General features: G+C 42.0%; 2 protein-coding genes across 4 annotated transcripts in view; both read right to left on the bottom strand.

Annotated features, from left to right (window-relative positions):
* Positions 1 to 23,271, bottom strand: part of rprd1b (regulation of nuclear pre-mRNA domain containing 1B) — a 1,182,184-nt gene that overhangs the window by 307,566 nt on the left and 851,347 nt on the right. The gene's annotated exons all lie outside the window — the stretch shown is intronic.
* The window catches only part of LOC114658453 (disks large-associated protein 4-like), an 894,521-nt gene that overhangs the window by 136,077 nt on the left and 735,173 nt on the right, over positions 1 to 23,271 (bottom strand). For both annotated transcript variants that reach the window (XM_051932531.1, XM_028810525.2), the window contains exons 8-9: positions 11,083 to 11,251; positions 7,155 to 7,386 (exon numbers count right to left, since the gene is read on the bottom strand). In XM_051932531.1, the coding sequence (XP_051788491.1) occupies positions 7,155 to 7,386; positions 11,083 to 11,251 (401 nt within the window). The remainder of the gene's footprint in view (positions 1 to 7,154; positions 7,387 to 11,082; positions 11,252 to 23,271) is intronic.

Raw genomic sequence — 23,271 nt, 5'->3', positions numbered from 1 at the left:
AAGGACTGCAGTAAGGCTTACATGAGGATCAATCATTGGGATAAACACTTGTAGCCAGCTTGTCCAGGTGCCAGACTGGGTGTTATTTAAATTTGGTTACAAGTACAAGCCAAATTATCATATGGTATGGAGATCACTGGCTCAGAATTACAAAGTGCAGGACAATCTACTGTATGATGTCTGATGTACGATACATCCAGTCATCAGTTTCATCTATCTATCTATCTATCTATCTATCTATCTATCTATCTATCTATCTATCTATCTATCTATCTATCTATCTATCTATCTATCTATCTATCTATCTATCTATCTATCTATCTATCTATCTATCCTGCCTACTATACTAAAATTATCTATCTATCTATCTATCTATCTATCTATCTATCTATCTATCTATCTATCTATCTATCTATCTATCTATCTATCTATCTATCTATCTATCTATTGTGAAAGAAACTGGGGTGTCAGCAAACCCCAAACCCCTAAACACGATCACATCAAGACTCCCGGGTTCAAATAATGGAAGGTTTTATGAAATTCACCTCTACAAAGTTGCAAAAGCACAAATACACAGGTTTCTCTCTCCTCACAATACCTCTCTTCTTCTTCTTACCACCGCACTGCCCTCCTTCAGTTGAGTGTTGCCCTATGTCCTCCCAGTTCCGACTCACCTGGGTAAGGGAGTGCGGTCTTTTTTATTAAGGATCCGGGAGTACTTCTGGTGCCAGGGCCACTGCCCGATGGAAGCACTTCTGGGTCATGTGAAAGTCCATTATAACAGGGAGCTTGTCTTCCTGCAGCACCCTCTTGTGGCACCCAGTGACCCCAGCAGGGCTCTTCTGTATGACTACATTTCCTGGCATGCCCTGCTTTATCCCCACTGGGCATTGATATCTGGGGCTGCTGACATCTAGTGTGTGTGTGGGGGGGGGGGTAAAAAAGCCCCCAGCACCATATTTCCTTTCCAGAGGGCTGTCCGTCCATCCCTTCTGGTTCTTCTTTCCAGGTCTGATCCCCTTCTCCTCACCGGTCAAGATACCTACTGTATCTGCCTGTTAGGAGTTGCCCGTCCAAGTAAGGAACCATCCTCTCTTCTGGTCAGAATTCCCGTCCAGCCCCTGTGGCATCTACACTATCTATCTACTGTATGCACTTTACAGTGCCCTCCATAATGTTTGGGACACATTTTTCCATGATTTCCCCCTCTGCTCCATGGTTTAGGAGTATTTAAGAGTATTTGCATACCTTTCAGTCACACCATGTAGTAATGACAACACTTTTTCTACTCAGTCCTTCCATTTCAGGGCACCGTAACGTTCGGGACAATTGGCATCACAGGTGCTTGTGATTCCTCAGGTGTGTTTCATGGCTCCATCAGTGCAGACATGCTGTAAGATACCTTGTCTTGCTTTTACCCTCAGATTACCTTTGGAGTATTTAGTTCTTATTGTGCAACATGAGGATAAGAGACATGAGGATACCCTGAAATGAAAGTCTGCAATGTGCATTTTAATCACATCTGAATTGTTTAATTTGCGGGAGAAAGTTGGTGGAATCAAGAAAAACTTGTCTTTGTCCCAAATATTATAGAGGACTCTACACTAACTCCTGCAGCACAGTGCCACCTTCCAGTGACTGGGCTAAATTTAACTATAACCCCTAAGAAAATATGACATGTGGTATACTACAAGGGAAAATCAAACAGTAACGACAATTTGAAAATTACATGGTAAGCACAACTGATAGAAGCTAACGCAATATGACACATTCACGATGGCTTATGGGTAGATCGAGCACACACAGCACAGTGCTCTGATGTTAGTCTAGTTCAGCGTTTCTCAACCTTTAAGTATTTGTGACCCGAGTTTTCATAACAGTTTTAATCGCGCCCCCCTAACGTTTTTTTGAAACCCTAATAAAATTTATTCCTATATTTTTTTACGCTACATTTGGCAACATTCGCGCCCCAAAGTTTGAGAACCGCTGGTCTAGTTGAAGCCAAGGTCAAATGAACATGGGCGCTCTGCTGCGGGATGCACCATTAATGAACAACGAGCCATAGCGAGATTTCTTTGGGCAGAGGGAGAGAAACCTGAAACTAAAACCTGCAAATCACAGCAAAAGTGGAGGAACATTGTCAAAACCTCCATGACAGCACACTTCCCCATGCAGTGGCCGCAGTGGTGGAGGTAGTACAACAGCGGCAGTTTGAACGTCTTCCACTGCCTCCTTACAGTCCTGTTGTAGCACCATGAGACTACTGCATCTTTGGCCCACTTAAAGACGCTCTACATGGTCGCAGGTTCTGCTCAGATAAGGCTAAGGATGCGGTGCAGACCTGAATAAGGGAGCAGCTTTTTCTCCCAAGGAATGGAGTACTAAGGTGTGGTATTGTGTTAGCCATTATGCATGTAGTGAAAAGTCAAGCAAAATGACACCTTTAATGGCCAACTAAAAAGATTACAATGTGGAAGCTTTCGAGGCAACTCAGGCCCCTTCCTCAGACAAGATGAGGACTATGTGGAGAAGTGACAGAACTGTTACGTTCATCTCCTCACAGTTACTGGTGTTAAAGGGTAAGTTGCCTTCACTTTTTGATTCTCCCTTGTATAAAGGTGAATTCAATCTAATAGATAAAACCCTAAAATAAAATATACCAGATAATGTGATTTCCCCTAACAATGTTTTGATGAGCAGGACCTGGAATCTATGAGACCTTGGTGACGTCTGCTGAACCTGAACCAATCAAAAAAAGGCACAAAGAAAATCACAGAAAGAGCTCGATAAAGGCAAGCTACTCAATGCTTAGAGTGAAGGGCCTCTGCCAAGGTCCTCGGTTTAATTTCTCATCATGTGACTGACGCCTGATTGGTGTTGCACGGCAACAGACCCTAAAAGTTGGAATCAGGGATAAATTACTGGCAATGGGAGTGGCTAGGGGTGCAGCACCAGCCAAATTTCTGAAGGATAATTTACTGTTTACATCTCTGCAGCCCGGACAGAAAGAGGCAGTTCCCGGCATCAGAAAATTTCACATACCGTATATACAGAAGAACAATTCAACACAAGTGCTGCAATCCTAGAATAAGTTATTATTGGATATTATATTCAATGCCTGTTTGTTAGCAGCACAAGGGGTTCCACTTGGCTGTATAGTGCAAGCAGTAGATGCCTGGGCTCAGCTATCTCAGACTCCCTCTAACTCGCAGCAGAGTTAGATAAACATATACTGCCATGTCCAGACTAAAGAAAAGAGTCTGGAGCAACATCAAGCTGAGGTCCAAGTCTATAAAGCTTGTGTCATGAGCACCCTACTTTACAGCAGCATGCCAAGCACAAGCAAAAGTTCAACGCCTTCCATTTGCGCTGCCTTCAGCGACTCCTCAACATCTCTTGGCAGGACAAAGTCAGCAGGACATACAGTACATGCTCCTGAAGCAAAGATGGATGCGCTGGCTCAGACATGTCACTTGAATGGGTGTAGGCCTGATACTCAGGGACCTATTGTACGGAGAAATGGGAAAACACCTGCAGGCAGACAACAGTTGAGATTCAGAGATATCTGCAAGAGAGACACAAATAAATGAGAAATATTGGCCTCTGAATGACCATCTTGGTGGCAGGCGGTACAAAAAGGCCTCTCCCATTTCGAAGAATCGCTTGTCCAACGGACAGAGGTGAAATGTCTATGAAGAAAGGTTCCTGACAGAAAAACCTGCACCAGGCTTTGTGTGTACCATGTGTAGTAGAGACTGCCATTCCCTCATAGGCCGGCTAAGCCATAACAGACGCTGCATTACAAGCTGAACACCGCACTCAACTCTATAGTCTCTCAAGACTGATGGATGCCTACCACAAAATTACCCCCAGATGCCACACAGTTTGATCTACTGACCCCTTACAACTTGTCTTACAGACCATAAAAAACCATGGCACACTGATGCTGCATTTAAAGCGCATATTACAAAGTTGTCCAAAACATGTTTCTTCCATCTTAAAAATGTTAGGAAATGAAGGCGCTTTCTAAATAAACAGGATTCTGAGAAATTAATTCATGCATTTATCTCTAGTAGGATTGACTACAGTAATGCAGTGTACACTGGATGTTCAAACTGTTCTTTATACAGCCTCCAGTTAATACAAAATGCGGCTGCAAGAATTATTACAAGAACAAGAAAATACGAACACATAACTCCAGTTCTTAAATCCTTACACTGGCTCCCGGTTAAGTTTAGGACAGATTTCAAAAGCCTTCTTTTAACATATAAAGCATTAAATGGCAGAGGTCCGGCTTACTTGTCTGAACTTATCATGACTTACAAACCTGAGCGCACATTAAGATCTCAAGATGCTGGTCTGCTTATGGTTCCAAGGATTAATAAAATAACAATGGGAGGTCGAACTTTTAGTTACAGGGCCCCTAAACTGTGGAATGGTCTGCCTGCTACTATAAGAGATGCCCCTTCGGTCTCAGCTTTTAAATCCCGGCTGAAGACTCACTACTTCAGTTTAGCATATCCTGACTAGAGCTGCTGATTACCTGTACAGACTGCATCTCTGTTGTTAGTCATTAGTACTAAAACATAAGTAACATGATAGTTAGAATTGGATACTAACCCTCACCTATTTGTTTCTCTTCTCGGTACTCAAATGTGGCACTTGGTGCCACGGCCCACCTGCCAAGTTGTTTTGCCTGCCTAAGGTAAAGTCATCCCTGATGGAGGATCGCAGGAATCGTGAGAAAGAGGGGTCCTTTCATCGGATTGGCTGGCCCAACACTGTTTCAGCCGTGGAATGGCCAAATGGGGGAGGCAGCTTGATGGCTGAGGCCTCCAAGAGTCTAAAATTATCTAAATCTTATTATGTGATATCATCTACTGTTAAATTCTGCACCGTACTTCTAAAAATTTTTTTTTTTTTTTTTTTTATTGAGGATTTGTTCTGTTCTGTGTATTGTTTGGTATTGACCCCCTTCTTTTGGCACCCACTGCACGCCCAACCTACCTGGAAAGGGGTCTCTCTTTGAACTGCCTTTCCCAAGATTTCTTCCATTTTTTCCCTGCAAGGGATTTTTGGGAGTTTTTCCCTTGTCTTCTTAGAGAGTCAAGGCTGGGGGGCTGTCAAGAGGCAGGGCCTGTTAAAGCCCATTGCGGCACTTCCTGTGTGATTTTGGGCTATACAAAAATAAACTGTATTGTATTGTATTGTATGTTATGTAAAATGAGCATGAGCAATTCTTCTTCTTCTTTAGGCTGCTCCCATTAGGGGTTGCCACAGCGGAGCGTCTTTTTCCATATCTTCCTGTCTTCTGCATCTTGCTCTGTCAAGCAATAGGTTTCTAAAATATGGCTGATTTCACAGAATGAGTGAAATGTTGGATCTCTTCCTTTAATTAGATGCATCTACATACACTTGTGAATGTATGACATAAATGTGCCTGGCTTATGACTATGCACATTAAATCTCCACCAAACAAGTGCTGTATCATACCCAGAAGAATTGGTTGTTTCCACATGTGCAGGTATTTCTTAATCCATCTAATTTCCTTGGCAGCATCTGGGTAAGATGAACTTTTTTCCATCTGAACAATTATCATCCATATGCCAGCGCCGTGATTATTCACACTCTGCTGGTGTAAAGTTGAGGACAATGGGTGTTAAATGCCTTTTATCTTTATTACATTTTCACTTGAAGCTAATAATGGCGGTTTGGATGATGTAATTGATAAGGAAGATAAGAGTGGCTCTGTCTATACATGGACGCAAACTGAAGGAGAACACAGGCTGTGAGCCAATAACGCTGCAACTGGAGCAAAAAGTTCTCGGTGTGCAAATATTAGTCCTCACAGTGTAATGAGGACAAGTGAATTATTGCTTTTAAGGTAAGCAATTTTAACAAAAGTGGGGACATACACTTGGAGAAAAAAAATGAAACCACATATGCAGGAAGTGTTAAGGGGAAACTACGCTGTGATTTTTGAAGACCTCTGCTATTTAATATTATCAGAAAAAGCAAAGGAAGAGACAATGCATCAGGGAACGCTTGATTGTGATTCATAAAAACAATACGTTACATCATTTTGCCTCTTAAGCAGAAGTGGTAGTCATTTCCATTAAGCCGCTAAAAATGACATTCCAGAGTTATGCAAAGTATCCCTTGGGGTTTTAATTACTCAGAGTAGACTGCACACTCAAGATTCAAAATGCCTGCTTTTTGTTGTATCTGCACACTCAAGATTCAAAATGCCTGCTTTTTGTTGTATCTATTTAGGAGTAAGGGGTGCTGTACAATGGCTAACCCTGCGCTCTGACCCCCAAAAGTCATGTGAAAAGACAATTTCCCCTCTGGGATTAATAAAATACATAAAAAAAAATTTGGACATGAGCGTCAGTAGGCACCCTTGGAACCAAGATACCCGAACTATTCTACGAGGGACGTTCAAAAAGTTTCCGCACTTTTTAAACTCTATTTATTAAGAATTTCAAAAGCAAATGACATCACTTTTCTACATAGTCACCTTCATTTACAATGCAATTTTCCCAGCATTGTGCCAACTTTTTAATGCCCAATTACTACTCCTCCCGCCTTTATCGTTTCCAACGAAAATATAAAAGTGCAGAAACATTTTGAACGTCCCTCGTATAACATTTCAGTAATTATTTATCACTGTGATGCTGATGTTTCTGATCATAAAATAGGTCATTATGGTAGCAATTCACAAGAAAAACTCATAATTTGTTGAAAAATTATAGTATTTGACGGTTCCTCTTGAGTGCCTCATTCTCTTGCACGTTTTTGCTCAAAAACTAATCAGCACATCGTCATCTCATAACAGGCTTAAGTTTCGAGTTTGGTATTTTTCCATCCAGCCATTTTAGCTCTAGACTGTCCTCCAGAAACTGTGACACACACACACATATACAATCATCATCGAGATATCGATGTTTTCGGTATCAGGGGACCCTAAAATGTCGAGATCTGTCAAAAACCTGAGATCGAAATTTCTGACGAATCTAAAGCTTTCACGTCTCCCCCATAGACGATAGGTTATGGTCGGGGAGGGCATAAACCAAAAATGAAAGGCATGCACACTTGAGCTCTTGACGAGACTCACTCCATCCTAGTAAACCTCAGGGTTTGGTATTACTTACTGGTGCTGGTGCTGAATGTGCGCACAGTAGTGGAAGCAGGTGTGGGAGAATCTGAGCAGATCGAGATGGTGTCGTCATCCTGGGAGCAGCCAGCTTGGATAGCCCGAAGATAGCTGTGGCTCCGAGAACGGAAGCAGGTAGGAAGTGGCAGGTCCAAGGCTTGAGAATCCATTTCGCTGAACACAGACTCGCAGGTCTCCTCACACTGGCTGCTTGTCTCCATCTCTTGAACCTACAATGTCATAAACAGACCTCTGATCAGTACTGAATCAGTGTTTACTTTATTGCATTAGAAATGTGTGACATACAATAGACCAAATGGAGTCAGTGTGAACTGGATACGTGAGCCACATTTGATGTGAATTAATAATTAGTGTCGTTTTCTGATCACTCACAAAACCCAACTATTTTTTAGGGTGTAATTTGAATAGAGGGAAATAGTTTAAAAAATTCTTTCATCCAAAATGGAGGGGACAGGACAGTTCAGATGAGATGGCGACACTCCCTTTTCCCCTCGGGTGGCGCCAGGTAGGGGTGTAGCACAGAACTCTAGGCCTTATACATAGGTAGTCTCTGAGGGCCCCTTCCTCTCGAAAACAAACTTTTCATTCCAGGCTTCAAGACCACCCACTTCCTGATTGGGCCTTGTGTAAACATTACCCTTTTCCCACCCACTACAACCCCTATAGTGCCAGGTCTGATACTACCTATTACCTTTGGAGTAAAACTGGCAGACTTACATGGGGAATGTCAACAATAACTGATTAAGTGAAATGGCTTTCCTAGCCTGAATCTGACTGTGGATTTTATAGGACATTTCTTGTTTACTGCCTTACATCCAGTGATTCTGGGATAGGCTACAGCCTTTGTGACTGTGAACATCCAGAAGTCCTGATTGCATATTGAAAGGCAAGAGATGGTGAATTTAAGGTGACCATCTAGCGCATGTGAGTGTCATGAGAGTGACAGACCAAACTCTGATAGACCAAACTCTTTTGAGCTTCAAATGCAGTGACATGCAGTTATCATCATTTGCCTATGAATGCAGCTAACATAGGATAGTTCAAATTTGGGCCTAAGTTGTTACTAGCTGCGTGTGGTCTGCGGGACAAAAAACAACCTGAAGACTCCCCAGCAGTTTTACTATATTGGTGAACTTGCAGAGGTGTTAGCTAAGTGGTCTGGGACAGGGCGTATCTTGTCCGAAACGGATGTGTAGTCGAGTGCAGCCGTGGCAGAAATTGAGTGGGACAGGCTGGAACCCGTCTCAGGCAACTGTATGGTAGCTTGTTGTGTGAATGTGCAACATGCATGTACCATAAAGCTGAGTTTGTCTGCTGGGGTTGAATGAGATGTGAGGTGCATGCAAGCGCCAAAATATTTAAAAGTGCATGTATGTGCCATCTCAGCAAGTGCAAGTCACACTTGCATAAGCTTTTAGATCTTCCATAGATTTCACACCACCTCCTGTGGCTGTGGTTGAGTGTGAGCAGAGCGGACTACTCCATACCCACATGCACACACACGTCTTTCATAGTGAGAGACGAGGTGCATACAATCTTTGAAAAATTAAAAAGTGCACACATGTGCCATCTCAGGAAGTGCAGGTCACACTTGTATAAGCTTCTACATCTTCCTTTGAATTCACACCAACTCCCATGAGTGTGGTTGAGCATGAGCAGAGTGGATTGCTCCATAAACACACATACACTCAGACACGTCTTTCGTAGTGAGAACTGAGGTGCATGCAAGTGCCAAAAAATGTAAAAGTTCATGCTGCGCCATCTAGTGGCTGTGGTTGAGTTTGAGCAGAGCCAACTGTCCCATACACACACACACATGCACATGCACACGCACACACACGCACACACACACACAGGTCTTTCGTATATATATATCTAATATAAATGGTATATAAATTGCATTAATTGAATGCTCAGATAGCCCACTATGACAGAACCACTGGTCTGTCTCAGACCTACATACCAAACTGGTGGAACCATAGCACACTTAACAGAACCTAAAGGGTGATGAACAATGTCAGCACTTGATGAAGCAAGAGGAATCTCTATTGAAGGTCACCAGTGGTCTAGATGCGCAAATCAGATGTTCAACTTTGGTGTGGAATGAAAGGCTAGGAGATGATTGCTGACTGGTCAACGTCTCGTTCTTCTATCAGCCTACAATGTTGTACATGTACAATGTTGAGAATTTTTGTGGTATCAAGTTCCTTATAGTTCATATTGGAGATGACTTCACCTGGATCCTGGGTCCAAAACTCTTTTTTTTTGTTGCTTTACTTGAGATTGCTGAAGACACCAACTGTCCCGCTGTCTATCCTTAACATATTTTACAGGGGTGTTATAGAGAGTGCACTATCTAGTCTTATTACAGTGTGGTTTGGGATACTGCAGCATTACTAACCATAAGATGCGACAGAGGAATGTGAGGACAGATGAGAGAATCGTCGGTGTATCTCTGCCTAGCCTTCGAGATATTTTTAAGAAACGCTGCCTCTGTAAATCATCCAGCATTGTGGCCGATTCCACTTACCCTTCACTTACATTTTTTGTCCTCCTCCCATTCGGTAAATGCTACTGCAGTATCTGTGCCCGCTCCACCAGAGAGCTTCTACCCTGATGCTGTCAGGGTCCTTAATATCTCCACTACCTCCAGCTGATATCCATCCATCCATCCATTTTCCAACCCGCTGAATCCAAACACAGGGTCACAGGGGTCTGCTGGAGCCAATCCCAGCCAATTCAGGTCGCAAGGCAGGAACCCATCCCGGGCAGGGTGCCAACCCACCACAGTCCTGCTGATATGTGAAGTTTATAAACTTTTCTTCTATTTAATCCTAATAACTGCTGTTATTGTAAATAATAACTCTAATAAGAGTTTAATAACCCTAACAATTAATTAAATAACTTGATAGATAGATAGATAGATAGATAGATAGATAGATAGATAGATAGATAGATAGATAGATAGATAGATAGATAGATAGATAGATAGCGCTCGAAGTTGAGTACTTGAATAGGCGAGTCTCGGCGTGTAAAAATCCATGCCCACGTTGTAAAAGTAAGTGTGTCCAGGGAACAAATTCACATAAAATAAAGTGATAGGAGTGATCAATAAATAAAAATAGAAAAATAAAAGTAGAAAAGTACACATACACATACAGTCATACACGGAGCTGCTGAAAAGGCTGCCACTCTCGGCGGCGCCGGATGTCAGTGTTAACTTAGTCATTTTTTCTATGTGTTACTCTGATGCATCATGTTTTGCATTGTCTGCACTTTATGCAGTATTATGTTGTTGCTGTACGTTCCACCCTGGGCTTGAAGGCACTTAAAATCATCTCACCATGTGCTTTGTATTTGGCTCTGATGACAATAAAGAAGACTTGACTGGACATGAAAGGCTAGCTAAGCCATCTAGTATCTGGTTGCCACCAAAGTTTGCTTCAGGATTGCTGGTGCCCAAGTGAGGCAGTTATGATCTGATATAGTCAATGATAATAACACTGAGGAATGGGAGACTGAAACAATCTTTGCATATTTTAATACTTTAACTCTGCAAGAAGTTTGGCTCACTGGCATGGACTTTGTAGTGGTGAACTTTTGGTAAGCAGGACTGGATAATCAGAAAAGGTGGTTGGTATAAACAAGACGGAATTCATGAGGCACTGTGTAACAACTTATTTGCTGGATCAAGCAGCCTTGAAGATAAGTGTCACACTAGTGCTAGGCGTGTACCCAGCCATCATTGGCACTGGTGTGTGTGAGGGCTAAGCTGAGACAAGTAGGAGGGCTGCTGTTGTGTGTGTGGAAACAAAGGGTGAGGCTCTGTCTGTAGCTGATATGGATGGTAGTGGCAAATCATGGAACAAATGTTTGCTATATTCAACTGGATTCACTACACTGACCTGGCTGATACAGCTCTGGCTCATGGTGCTGTTCTTGCTCAGCGTGTTGTTGCCAAGACTGTAGTCCTCATCCTCCCAGCGCTGAAAAGGTGAACTTGGTGGAGCTCCAATGCAGTCAAGATTATCCAGGCTTCGGTTGGATGAAATCTCACAGAGGGAGGGCAAACAGCTACAGAGAAGCAACAAGAAGAAAACTGATGAAGAAAAGTGACAGCAGGAGAGTTTTAAAGACACGGATATAGTTAGTAGGACTGTAAGAAACAGAGACGTCTTATTAGTATAAGGAACTGCAAAATACAGAAATAGTGGCTTCACTCAGCAGTGTTAAAAATATATACATCTCCATTGTCTTTTGAAGTCGTAAATCTTCTACAATACATTATACAGTATTTACAGTACATTATGTTCTGGATGTCAGGAACAAGTTATCCATATATGTATATTATTTGCAGATGTTTTTGTAAATTACTAAGATTTACTAAGATTTACTTTTCATTGTTCATATTTTTTTTAATCATTATTCCAGTAACTGTGTTGCTTTTTATGTTTCTAGGACAGCATTTTTCTTTTTAAAGAACACTGCAAAGGTTAGAGCTCTTATAACACAGCAAGATGCTGAGAAATGAATTCACACTTTTCTTTTTAAGTTGACTGGATTACTGCAATGCACCTCTCACCGGTCTACCTGACAAAGACATCAATCGGTTGAAGTTAATCCAGAATGAAGCAGCAAGAATCCTAGCCAGTGAGCACATCACACCAGTTGTAGTGTCGTTACATTGGTTACCCGTGTAATTTAGAATTGATTTTAAAATACTACTAATGGATTAGATAGCTTTAAATAATCGTGACCCATCATGTATGTCTTGGAGTGTCCATCCCCTTACACTCCAAGTCATAACCTTAGGTCTTCTGCTTAGAATTCCAAGGGAGAAGCTTAAGAAGTGGTGAGGCGACCTTTTTCTGTTATGCACCAAGAATTGGACAAGCTTTACCAATAGAAATACACTTTTGATTTTAAGAAACTCTTAAAATTGCACTTTTTAAAATTTTGCTTCTCATAGCTTCGATTTAGTTCTGCTCTTAATACCCTAGATATGCTTCGAATTGTTATACTCTTCAATGAATGTGCAGCTTTTATTAATCTTTTACTTCTTTCTGTTCTCTTCTCCGGTTTTTCCACAACGGCCACCACCACCTGATCAAAGTTCTGTGCAGCATAAATGAACGAATGAAAGTGGATACCCCAACTTGCTACAAGGCCAACTGCATCAGACCCTCTAAGACGAAGCCTAATAAGGACCAATAAAAAATAACTTAAGAACATTTATGATAGGCAGAATACCAGGTGGGGGTTGGGTGGTCTTTGGCTGGGGAACCCCTGCAGATTTTGTTTTTTGTCCAGTTTAACTTGAGTTTTTCTGTCCTCTCTGACCATCTGACCTTATCGTTGGCCTGTCATTTAGAAACTTTCTTTCTTATGTGTGTGTCTTTTGTACACTATTTATTCATTATTATTCTTATCTGAATTTCTTTTTCTTTTCATGTACCTACATCTTCGACAAAGCACTTGGAGCTTTAGCCTTGATATGAGCATGTGCTGTAGAAACAAGTGTTGTCGTTGTTGCATGTGTGCCACCATAGTGAAACATGTTCTGCTTCCAGGCAAACGCTACTTGATGCAAGACAAGTCAAAAGAATTGTAATTATTTAGTGACGTTCATTTCTATTTTTCATTTTCATTCTCATTTCATTCTCTCTTTCAACTATGATGGTCAACCTTACTACTTGTGCACCGACTCTTAGGCTTTATTTCTGATCATTCTGTAGATTCTCCCTAAAACTCAAAGGTGTTCCCAATCCCTGCCACCAAGTTTCCTTTCAGAATTCCAGGCCTAATATCCCATTATCCAGAGAGACGTGGGGTGGATGTCTGCCTTGCCTCTTTCTGGGTTTATTTTTCCATATTTACAGCACCTTTGGGTTTGCATTTTCCTCATTTCTATCATATTTTGTTTTAAATATATTACTTAGGCTCATTGGGGGTGTCGTTCAAAGATGGGACCATTACTCTAAACCAGTGGTTCTGAAACTCGGACCCCATGGAGCTGCAGGTGTTTGTTTCAGCCAGTTTCACAATCAGTGAGTCATTTTACCTCTAATGGATCTTGTTTAATAAGTGGGTCCTATTTCTGTCTTTTCTTATTCTGCATTCAGAAATGCACAGAAGTGTGATTTCTACATTTACAGAATGTTAAGAAATATTTGTATTTTTGTTCAAGTTTTAAATGTTTAACTGTCTTTTGTTGTTTTCCTATTAATTTGTCTTCTTCTGTGTACTTTACTCCCTTAATTCTGCCCTAACATTAACTGTTAACACTAAGCAGAGCGGACACCAGGGCAAACGACATGAATGTTGAAAGGCTGCAACTGCTTCAGCGTCAGACTCACTAATGTGCTCAGAAGTAAATGATCTTCTTCTTCTTTCGGCTGCTCCCGTTAGGGGTTGCCACAGCGGATCATCCTTCTCCATATCTTCCTGTCCTCTGCATCTTGTTCTGTTACAGCCATCACCTGCATGTCCTCACTCACCACATCCATAAACCTTCTTTTAGGCCTTCCTCTTCTCCTCTTATCTGGCAGCTCTATCCTTAGCACCCTTCTCTCATTATACCCAGCATCTCTCCTCTGCACATGTCCAAACCAACGCAATCTCACCTCTTCAGCTTTGCTTCCAAACTGTCCAACCTGAGCTGATCCTCTAATGTCCTCGTTCCTAATCCTGTCCATCCTCGTCATACCCAGTGTAAATCTTAGCATCTTTAACTCTGCCACCTCCAGCACTGTCTCCTGCTTTCTAGTCAGTGCCACCGTCTCCAACCCATATAACATAGCGGGTCTCACTACCGTCCTGTAGATCTTCCCTTTCACTCTTCTTGATACCCGTCTGTCACAAATTACTCCTGACACTCTTCTCCACCCACTCCACCCTCCCTGCACTCTCTTTTTCACCTCTCTTCCACCATCTCCGTTACTCTGTACTGTTGATCCCAGGTATTCAAACTCATTCACCTTCGCCAACTCAACTCCCTTGATAAAGGATTAAAAAAAAATAAAAAACAAAAAAAAAACAACTGGAAAAGCAAAATGAAAATCCCAACTGTTATGGTTCAACATACTTTAAAAATATATTCTTTAAGGATAAGCTTGGTATTTTTCAAGCTGAAGTTATTTCTTCACATGAATTCTTCTGTGAATTTCCCCTTGGGATTAATAAAGTATCTATCTATCTATCTATCTATCTATCTATCTATCTATCTATCTATCTATCTATCTATCTATCTATCTATCTATCTATCTATCTATCTATCTATCTATCTATCTATCTATCTATCTATCAATTTGTTACATAAAATTGTGCTCTAAAGTGAAGCATTTTTTATAAATTTTAAAAATTCCTTGCCTGTTCTTGCAGCTTACCTCAGGGCTAATGGCTACATGAGTCCATAAGTGAACAAAAAAGCCTTAAAACATACTGAATATGTCCATTTCTCCAGCCTGAAAAATTATTGGGTATGGTTCTGCATTTTGAGATTGCGCACATATTGCTTAATGGCAGATCCGTGTCATTGTAAGAAGTATAAAAAAAAGCACAAAACAAAACATTGTTGTGACGTCAAGCCATTTTAAAAGGACGCTGAGTACTTTACTCCGCCGCTCGTCTTCTTCTGTGGTATCCTTCTGGGCCAGGGGGTCATCTCCAGCCGCTGCTATTAACGTGAATGCTGATGCCCACGTGTGAATTGCTGTCTCTGTTCTGTAGACCACTAGGCAATAACAACTGAGGAAGGCACACTTGCGTTCGCTCATAGCCTTTCACTGTTTCGTTATTTCAATGGACGCTTCCCTCAAGGAGCAGTGCACACTCCACTTACCAGGGGTCAGGGGCCACCTGTATGCTTCTTTATCCCCCAGCTCCTCACCAGTGGCTACGCACCGGAAGCACAGTGTCATTCTGCATTTGTCTACCAAACGCTGGTCTTCTGACAAAGGGTACTGATGTTTGTAATTACTGTATATAGCAGTGGCACTACTTCTCACTCTTGCTTCTTTTATTTTATTTTGTTCTCTGTTGCTTTCGACACTGCTTTTGACCTTCTAATCATTCTTGTACATTTTATAACTTACTTTGTAAGGTACCTTGGACAAAGGCATCTGCTAAATAAATAATGATAATAATTCCAAGTTGAAATGCATGGCATCATTTGTAGTTTCACTATACATCATTTGTCTCCATCATAACACCATGTGTTTTACTCTACAATAACATAACTTCATTTTTAGCAAAAAAGGCAAAGGCCGGCATTCGACAGCACGCCTTGCAGATCAGCCGATGTGAACGCTTTTGGCGAGCACAGAACATGAAAGTCATTCACATAAATTTTATTTTGACTCCAAAATCCTCCAAAACTGACTTCCAGGTGAGACTGAACAAATGTTGGACCCATTCGATTTACTTCCTGTAATTCTTTTCCAAGGGCAGCTGTTTCCTTACTTTTATGCATTTATTTATTTATTAGTCTGCTTGTATACTGTATATTTATTTAGGATCAGGCTTTAGTCTCAAATGTGAAGAACCTGCAGAAGGAAGGTCCGTTTTTCTTTTTAATCGCCCTATCAAATTAATTTATACATTTCTACTTACTAAAGATGTAGTTATGGGTGGGAGACAAATAGCCTTTGTTGTGGAGCTCAGTGGTCTGGCCTTGAAATAACTGCAAGTAAAGAAGCCTTTGTGTGGCTGAAAACATTAAGAGGGGCAGGTGCCGATCTGGGGGGTCCAAAAAGGGTGGGTGGGTACAGCTCGGCAGCACTGTGCTTTGCCTTACAGATTTAAAGTGTCCACCACTGCCGGACGATGAGACCAACTGACGTTGACAGCTTTACACTTGAAAGCAGGGGTGTCCAGCTCAGGTCCCGGGGGGCCGCAGTGGCTGCAGGTTTTCATTTTAACCATAATTAGTGAACAGGTTTTGCTGCTAATTAACCTCTTCTGCCATAGTTTTAATTAACTTGGCTCAGGCCCCTTAGTTGTTTCTTCTTTCTTAATTCACTGCCAAACAATGATGAGACACAAAACAAGGCACCCACACGACCAGCTAACCCCAATATCTGGGACACCCAGTCATTGTTCTGTGTGCAGCTTTCAGGTTCTGCCCCCCATCCGCTTGGGCTTTTCTCCGGGCACACAGGTTTTCTTCTCAATGGTTTGCACGTTCGATTAATTGCCGATTCTAAATTGGACATGTGTGAGTGTGGGTATGGGCATGAGGGGGCTCATCAATGAACCGGTGCCCTGTAGTGGGCTGTTTCATGTCTTGTACCCAATGCTACCAGAATAGGCTCACCCAGAATTGGACTGCCAGGTTTGAGCATGTTATGTTATAATGGATGGCAGCAAGGTGATGCAGTGGTTAGCGCAAAGAGCGTTAGGTTCAAAACAGGGCTTCGGCATCATCTGCGGCTACTCTTCCCATTGCTTTTCCTCCTACAGTTAGGTCCATAAATATTTGGACAGAGACAACTTTTTTCTAATTTTGGTTCTGTACATTACCACACTGAATTTTAAATGAAACAACTCAGATGCAGTTGAAGTGCAGACTTTCAGCTTTAATTCAGTGGGGTGAACAAAACGATTGCATAAAAATGTGAAGCAACTAAAGTGTTTTTTAAACACAATCCCTTCATTTCAGGGGCTCAAAAGTAATTGGACAAATTAAATAACTGGAAATAAAATGTTCATTTCTAATACTTGGTTGTCTTGAACTCACGGACATCACCAGATGCTGGGTTTCCTCCTTTTTAATGCTCTGCCAGGCCTTTACTGCAGCAGCTTTCAGTTGCTGTTTGTTTGTGGGCCTTTCTGTCTGAAGTTTAGTCTTCAACAAGTGAAATGCCTGCTCAATGGGGTTAAGATCAGATGACTGACTTGGCCATTCAAGAATTTTCCACTTCCTTGCTTTAATAAACTCCTGGGATGCTTTGGGCAGTGTTTCATGATAGATGGACAGTGACCCAAAACATACAGCCAATCAATTTGATTGCATTTAGCTGGATTTGAGCAGACAGTATGTGTCTGAACACCTCAGAATTCATTCGGCTGCTTCTGTCCTGTGTCACATCATCAATAAACACTAGTGTCCCAGTGCCACTGGCAGCCATGCACGCCCAAGTCATCACACTGCCTCCCTCCACCGTGTTTTACAGATGATGTGGTATGCTTTGGATAATGAGCTGTTCCACGCCTTCTCCATACTTTTTTCTTGCCATCATTCTGGTAGAGGTTGATCTTGGTTTCATCTGTCCAAAGAATGTTTTTCCAGAAATGTGCTGGCTTTTTTAGATGTTCTTTAGCAAAGTCCAATCTTAAACTTTCTATTCTTGAGGCTTATGAGTGGCTTGCACCTTGCAGTGCACCCTCTGTATTTACTTTCATGCAGTCTTCTCTTTATGGTAGACTTGGATATCAATACGCCTACCCCATGGAGAGTGTTGTTCACTTGGTTGGCTGTTGTGAAGGGGTTTCTCTTCACCATGGAAATGATTCTGCGATCATCCACCACTGTTGTCTTCCGTGGACGTCCAGGTCTTTTTGCGTTGCTGAGTTCACCAGTGCTTGCTTTCTTTCTCAGGATGTACCAAACTGTAGATTTTGCCACTCGTAACATTGTAGCAATTTCTCAGATGGGTTTTTTCTGTTTTCGCAGCTTAAGGATGGCTTCTTTCACCTGCATGGAGAGCTCCTTTGACCGCATGTTGTCTGTTCACAGCAAAATCTTCCACATGCAAGCACCACACCTCAAATCAACTCCAGGCCTTTTATCTGCTTGATAGATAATGACATAACGACGGACTTGATCACACCTGCCCATGAAATAGCCTTTGAGTCAATTGTCCAATTACTTTTGAGCCTCTGAAATGAAGGGATTGTGTTGAAAAAATGCTTTAGTTGCCTCACATTTTTATGCAATCGTTTTGTTCACCCCACTGAATTAAAGCTGAAAGTCTGCACTTCAACTGCATCTGAGTTGTTTCATTTAAAATTCATTGTGGTAATGTACAGAACCAAAATTAGAAAAAAGTTGTCTCTGTCCAAATATTTATGGACCTAACTGTATAGCCCAAAAACATGTGAGTGAAGCAGTTTGCTGACTCCATATTGGTCCTGCATAGCTGATTACGCCTGAATTGCTTCCTTCCCTTACCCCTAATCCTGCCAGCACAGTCTCTACCCCCCTTGACTCTGAACGAAATTAAATGTGCTCAATAGAGGATGCCGAGATCAGCCATCACATTTACATCCCCCTGTTCTCCTAAAGTCCTCTTGTCAGCCTTCCGGGCTTAAAGCTTCTCCTGTTTCCCAGAGTCCTTTGTGATAAGCTCCTTGATGGTAGTCCCCAATATCGGTCAATCAGTCAAAGTCCTGAACAGGGTCACAGGGGTCTGCTGGAGCCTATTGTTACCAGCTGTTGTGGTGTGAAATTTTGCATATAAGTTATTAAATAATTTGTATGTCTTTATTGGTAACTTGTAACATTAATGGGTATCACTGATAAGAACAGCAATAGTTAGATGGTTAAGGACCCCTTTCACCCCCTTTTAGGAATGAGTCTCTTTGAATTTTACGACAGGGTTGGGGGAATCCCTCAAACAAGTTTGGCAAATGTTTCGCTGCTGGACTCTCTCAATCAACCCCCACAGGAAAGCCAGGCTGCCTAGCTGGCAGACACCAACTCAACAAATGGTTTTGGGGGATGGCAGGTGTGAAGGTGTTCTCTGCCCCATCGGTCTGAAGTATGGCTGTTTGGAATTAGCTTGTATCAGAAGCCTTTAAGTACCATGACGCCCTATAGGCTGTAGGAGTTGGACAGAAAACCTATAAATCTGCTTGCTTTACCTCCCTCTCTCTCTGTCACCGAAGTGATGAAAGTCCATCTCACAACATGAACTGAAAAGGACAACACAATGGAGAGCACAGCTTGGCAGCCATATTGAGACAGGCATGCAGCCTGTTTTGAAGAAAGCTGACCACCAATGATGCCTTAACTAGAGAAATTATAAGTAACTAACAAGTCTGTGCTGCCAGAAACTACACATCAACATTTATCAGGTTGTAGGGTTGCCAATATTCACTTGTACTTTGCTTATTGTTATTATTTATGAATATTATCAATAATACATTATTTTATGTGTAACTTAACTCCTGCTTGTCTTTTACTACACCTAATTGCTTGAGGTTATAAATGTAGAAGGGAAGGAGGGGAGAAGTTATATGTTACAGTACCTTATAAACAGTTGTAATCTGTGAGATTTGAGGCATTCTGACAAAGACTACATAATAATACAAAAGGGGAAAGTAGAGTAATATTAGTCTACCAAGACAAAACAGCAGCACAGGGTGCAAGGTAGGAACACACCTTAGACAGGGCGCCCCCCCCCCCCCCTTATGAGTGCTCAACACGTAATTTCTGCCACATTATGATGGCCAGACTCAAATACATGGCTCCAGCCCATACAAGGACCCCTGTGATGTTCCAGTGTTATATGAATTTTCAGCTATGCCACCATTTACCAGCAACTGGGAGACAGTGAATAGATCTATCGGCAGTAGGGACCCGAGAATACCTAAAACTCTCGAGTGTTTGGGAAGTAAGAAATTCTTCAGCCTGGAAAAGGAAATGGGAAGGCCTGGCAGAAGTGATGAGCTTAATACAATACAAGTTATTTTTGTGGAGCCCAAAATCACAGAAGAAGTGCCGCAATGGACTTTAACAGGCCCTGCCTCTTGACAGCCCCCCAGCCTTGACTCTCTAAGAAGACGAGGAAAAACTCCCAAAAAAACCCTTGTAGGGAAAAAATGGAAGAAACCTTGGGAAAGGCAGTTCAAAGAGAGACCCCTTTCCAGGTAGGTTGGGCGTGCAGTGGGTGTCAAAAAGAAAGGGGGGTCAAATACGATACAATACACAGAACAGAACAAATCCTCAATACAGTATAAAAATAAAAATTTTACAAGTATGGAGCAGAATTCAACAGTAGATGATATCCCATAATATGATTTAGATTTGTTTAGAGTCAGCCATCAAGCTGCCTCATCCATTTGGCCAGTGTTGGGTCAGCCAATCCGATGAAAGGACCCCTCTACCCCACGATTCCTGCAACCCTCCATCAGGGATGTCTTTACCTTAGGCAGGCAAAACAACTTGGCAGGCGGGCCGTGGCACCAAGTGCCACATTTGAGTACCAAGAAGAGAAACAGAATATCACAAGGCACGGTGAGGACAAACGTTAGGCTCTGCAGTGATGCCTCTGTGGCTAAGGATCTGCGCTGGTATCTGGATGGTTGCTGGTCCAAATCCAATTACTGCCAGAAGGGATCCTACTCTGTTGGGCCCTTTACCTGAAAATTTCTCCAAGGGCGCCGTACAGTGGCTGACCCTGTGCTCTGAACCCCAAAACGACATGCGAAAAGACACATTTCCCCTTAGGGATGTAAAAAAATGTATCAAAATAATGTCCTGCATACATCTCCTCTCCTGTTTACAGAAAGGACCATGCCTAGTGGATATTCAGGTACTGCAGACACACTGGATGAATCTAACGAGAGATGGCCTCGGCTTGGATGAACAAGGAACCACGTGCATTAGGAGACTCTGACAGATTTTCCTTCTTGTACAAAAATAATCTGGAGTTTTACCAGGGAGACAAACTAACATGAAAATGGAAACAAAATAAATGTAGGAAAAGATAAAATTGATCTTTGCTTCTATAGATTCTTGTGCATGCCCTTGTCATTCCTTCTAAGACCCTTGTCTATATGCTACATTTATCAGCCTCTTCATTTTCTAATCTTTAATCAAAAACAACATGAGGCGTCTTTTGGCTCCTCTTCATTGTAAAAATCACAACTTGTTTTGTTCTTTCCTGAAGGATGAAAATGAAATGGACCCGGTGCACTGTACAGTGGCAATGTGCTGCCCTCTAGTGGCTGATCCAAGCGTTACCAGCTCTATTTATGGGACGTGCTTATATTCATACATTTTCAATCCTGTTTAAACAAGTTCTGGACTACAAGTGTCTGGAACCAATCTTGGCAGCACAACACGCGAGGCAGGAAGGAACTTCACACAGGGTGCGAATTCTTGCAAAGGCCCCGAATGCGCACAATGACCTGGGGCCAATATGGAGTCGGCAAGTAATATAATTTTCATGTCTTTGGGGTACCAGAAGCAAAACCCATGCAGGAGAATGTGCAGAGACGACAAAGACAACGAAAGGACACTGAATTCATCTGCCCAATTTGAGACATTAAATCATGTGTAAATAAGTGATGCTGGACAACTATGGACTTTCCCTTTCAGAGCTTTTCTGTCACAATGTCGGTAGACTTTGCTGCGCTCTTCACACAATGAATTTCATAAAGTCAGAAGCTCAGATTAAATGAGCAAAACCAAATTAATGGTTGGATTAAGATTTCTATTTTTTTGGACTTGCCCTTTTCAAATATTTATACGTTGTATTTATTTATTCATAGCCCATTTCATTTCAGGCAAAAGATTCAGCAAACTCATAGAGGCCAGCATGCAGTGTACTTCAATGTGCAGGGTTTCTGTAACTTTCATTCATTTTCTCTACTCACTCCTTTCATTACATATTCCAGCGGCACTACTTGTGTACAAGAAATGTACAACAACCAGGGTCCAGGGGTCAAATTTATAAAACGTTGTGTACATTCGAGTATCCATCCATCCATCCATAATCCAACCCGTTATATCCTAACTACAGGGTCATGGGGGTCTGCTGGAGCCAATCCCAGCCAACACAGGGCGCAAGGCAGGAAAGAAACCCTGGGCAGGGCGCTATCCCACCGCAGGGCGTATATTTGAGTAAAAACATCAAAAAAAAAAAGAAAATGTGTATGCCAAAAAAAATTACATTTCTAAAACTTATTGTAAGCACATCTGTACGCAATTTAAATGTATAATTAACAATCATCTTGTAAATATGCGTATGTAAATGTGCCTTGAACTCCACCTGATTTCCGACCTGAAACAACCATATATGGAGCATGCTAATCAACCTCATACATATGCAATCACCACTCCACAGTCCTTCGTTGGCTGGCACAGCAGCTTCCCACCCGATCCATCCAGGCACTGGCACCTGTGTGTTTGACGAATGGAGTTTGTCACATGCGTGCACATTGGGGGCAGTTTAAAGGTTTGGATAATGGTAATTTGCCATTGGAACACAAGACGGCACTGTTGACTAACACCTTATCTCCTCCTCCCTCTGCAGACCCGAAGATTAACGGCGTTTCCACCCTTGACGTTACTTCTGGTGTCCACCTGCCTGGACCCTCCTCGTCCAGCCTGGATTCCTTATGAGCAGAAGCTCCGCCATCTTGAAGCAGTCTATTTGGAGACTTGCATCTGCAACTACATTTATATGTTTTTTCAACATATTTATAACCCACGTTTTGTTTATATTATATGGGGTTTGCCTTTGGGTGCCCCAACACTTTGCAATTGTCTGTGTTTTTTTCTTATAAGTCCTATGGTGCAGTCCATACTGCATTAAAGCTCCCCTCCTCTGCACTCTAGGGTCAGGGAAAGGTATAAGGCGTCAGCTTCTGAGCAGGTAGCAACTATCACCTGGCACAGTGCGATTATCTACGCTGTAGTGTGCTGGTCTGGTAAGATCACTTCAAGAGAGACCCACCGTAAGAATAACCTAATTAAAAGGGCAGGCTCAGTTATAGGACACACCCTGGACCCCATGGAGGTCATAGAGAAGGAGAGAATTAAAACAAAACTGAGTGGCATTATGAACAATGCTGCACATCTTTTCTCTGACACACCAACACTGAGGACTTTCAGCAAACAAATCACTTTGTCAAGAAACTTGACTGGGCGTCCTTTATAAAAACAGCAATATGTCTACATATTGTGTCACTGGGACTGGGAATGCCAAGTACGCAAAAAGCCAAATTCCCCCTGGATAGATCTATCTATCTATCTATCTATCTATCTATCTATCTATCTATCTATCTATCTATCTATCTATCTATCTATCTATCTATCTATCTATCTATCTATCTATCTATCTATCTATCTATCTATCTATCCTGCC

The sequence above is a fragment of the Erpetoichthys calabaricus genome, chromosome 10, assembly GCF_900747795.2.
Source record: "Erpetoichthys calabaricus chromosome 10, fErpCal1.3, whole genome shotgun sequence".
In the NCBI taxonomy this organism is placed as follows: Eukaryota; Metazoa; Chordata; class Cladistia; order Polypteriformes; family Polypteridae; genus Erpetoichthys; species Erpetoichthys calabaricus.
Note: the sequence above shows the minus strand (reverse complement) of the source record. Positions and strands in the feature narration are given on the sequence as shown.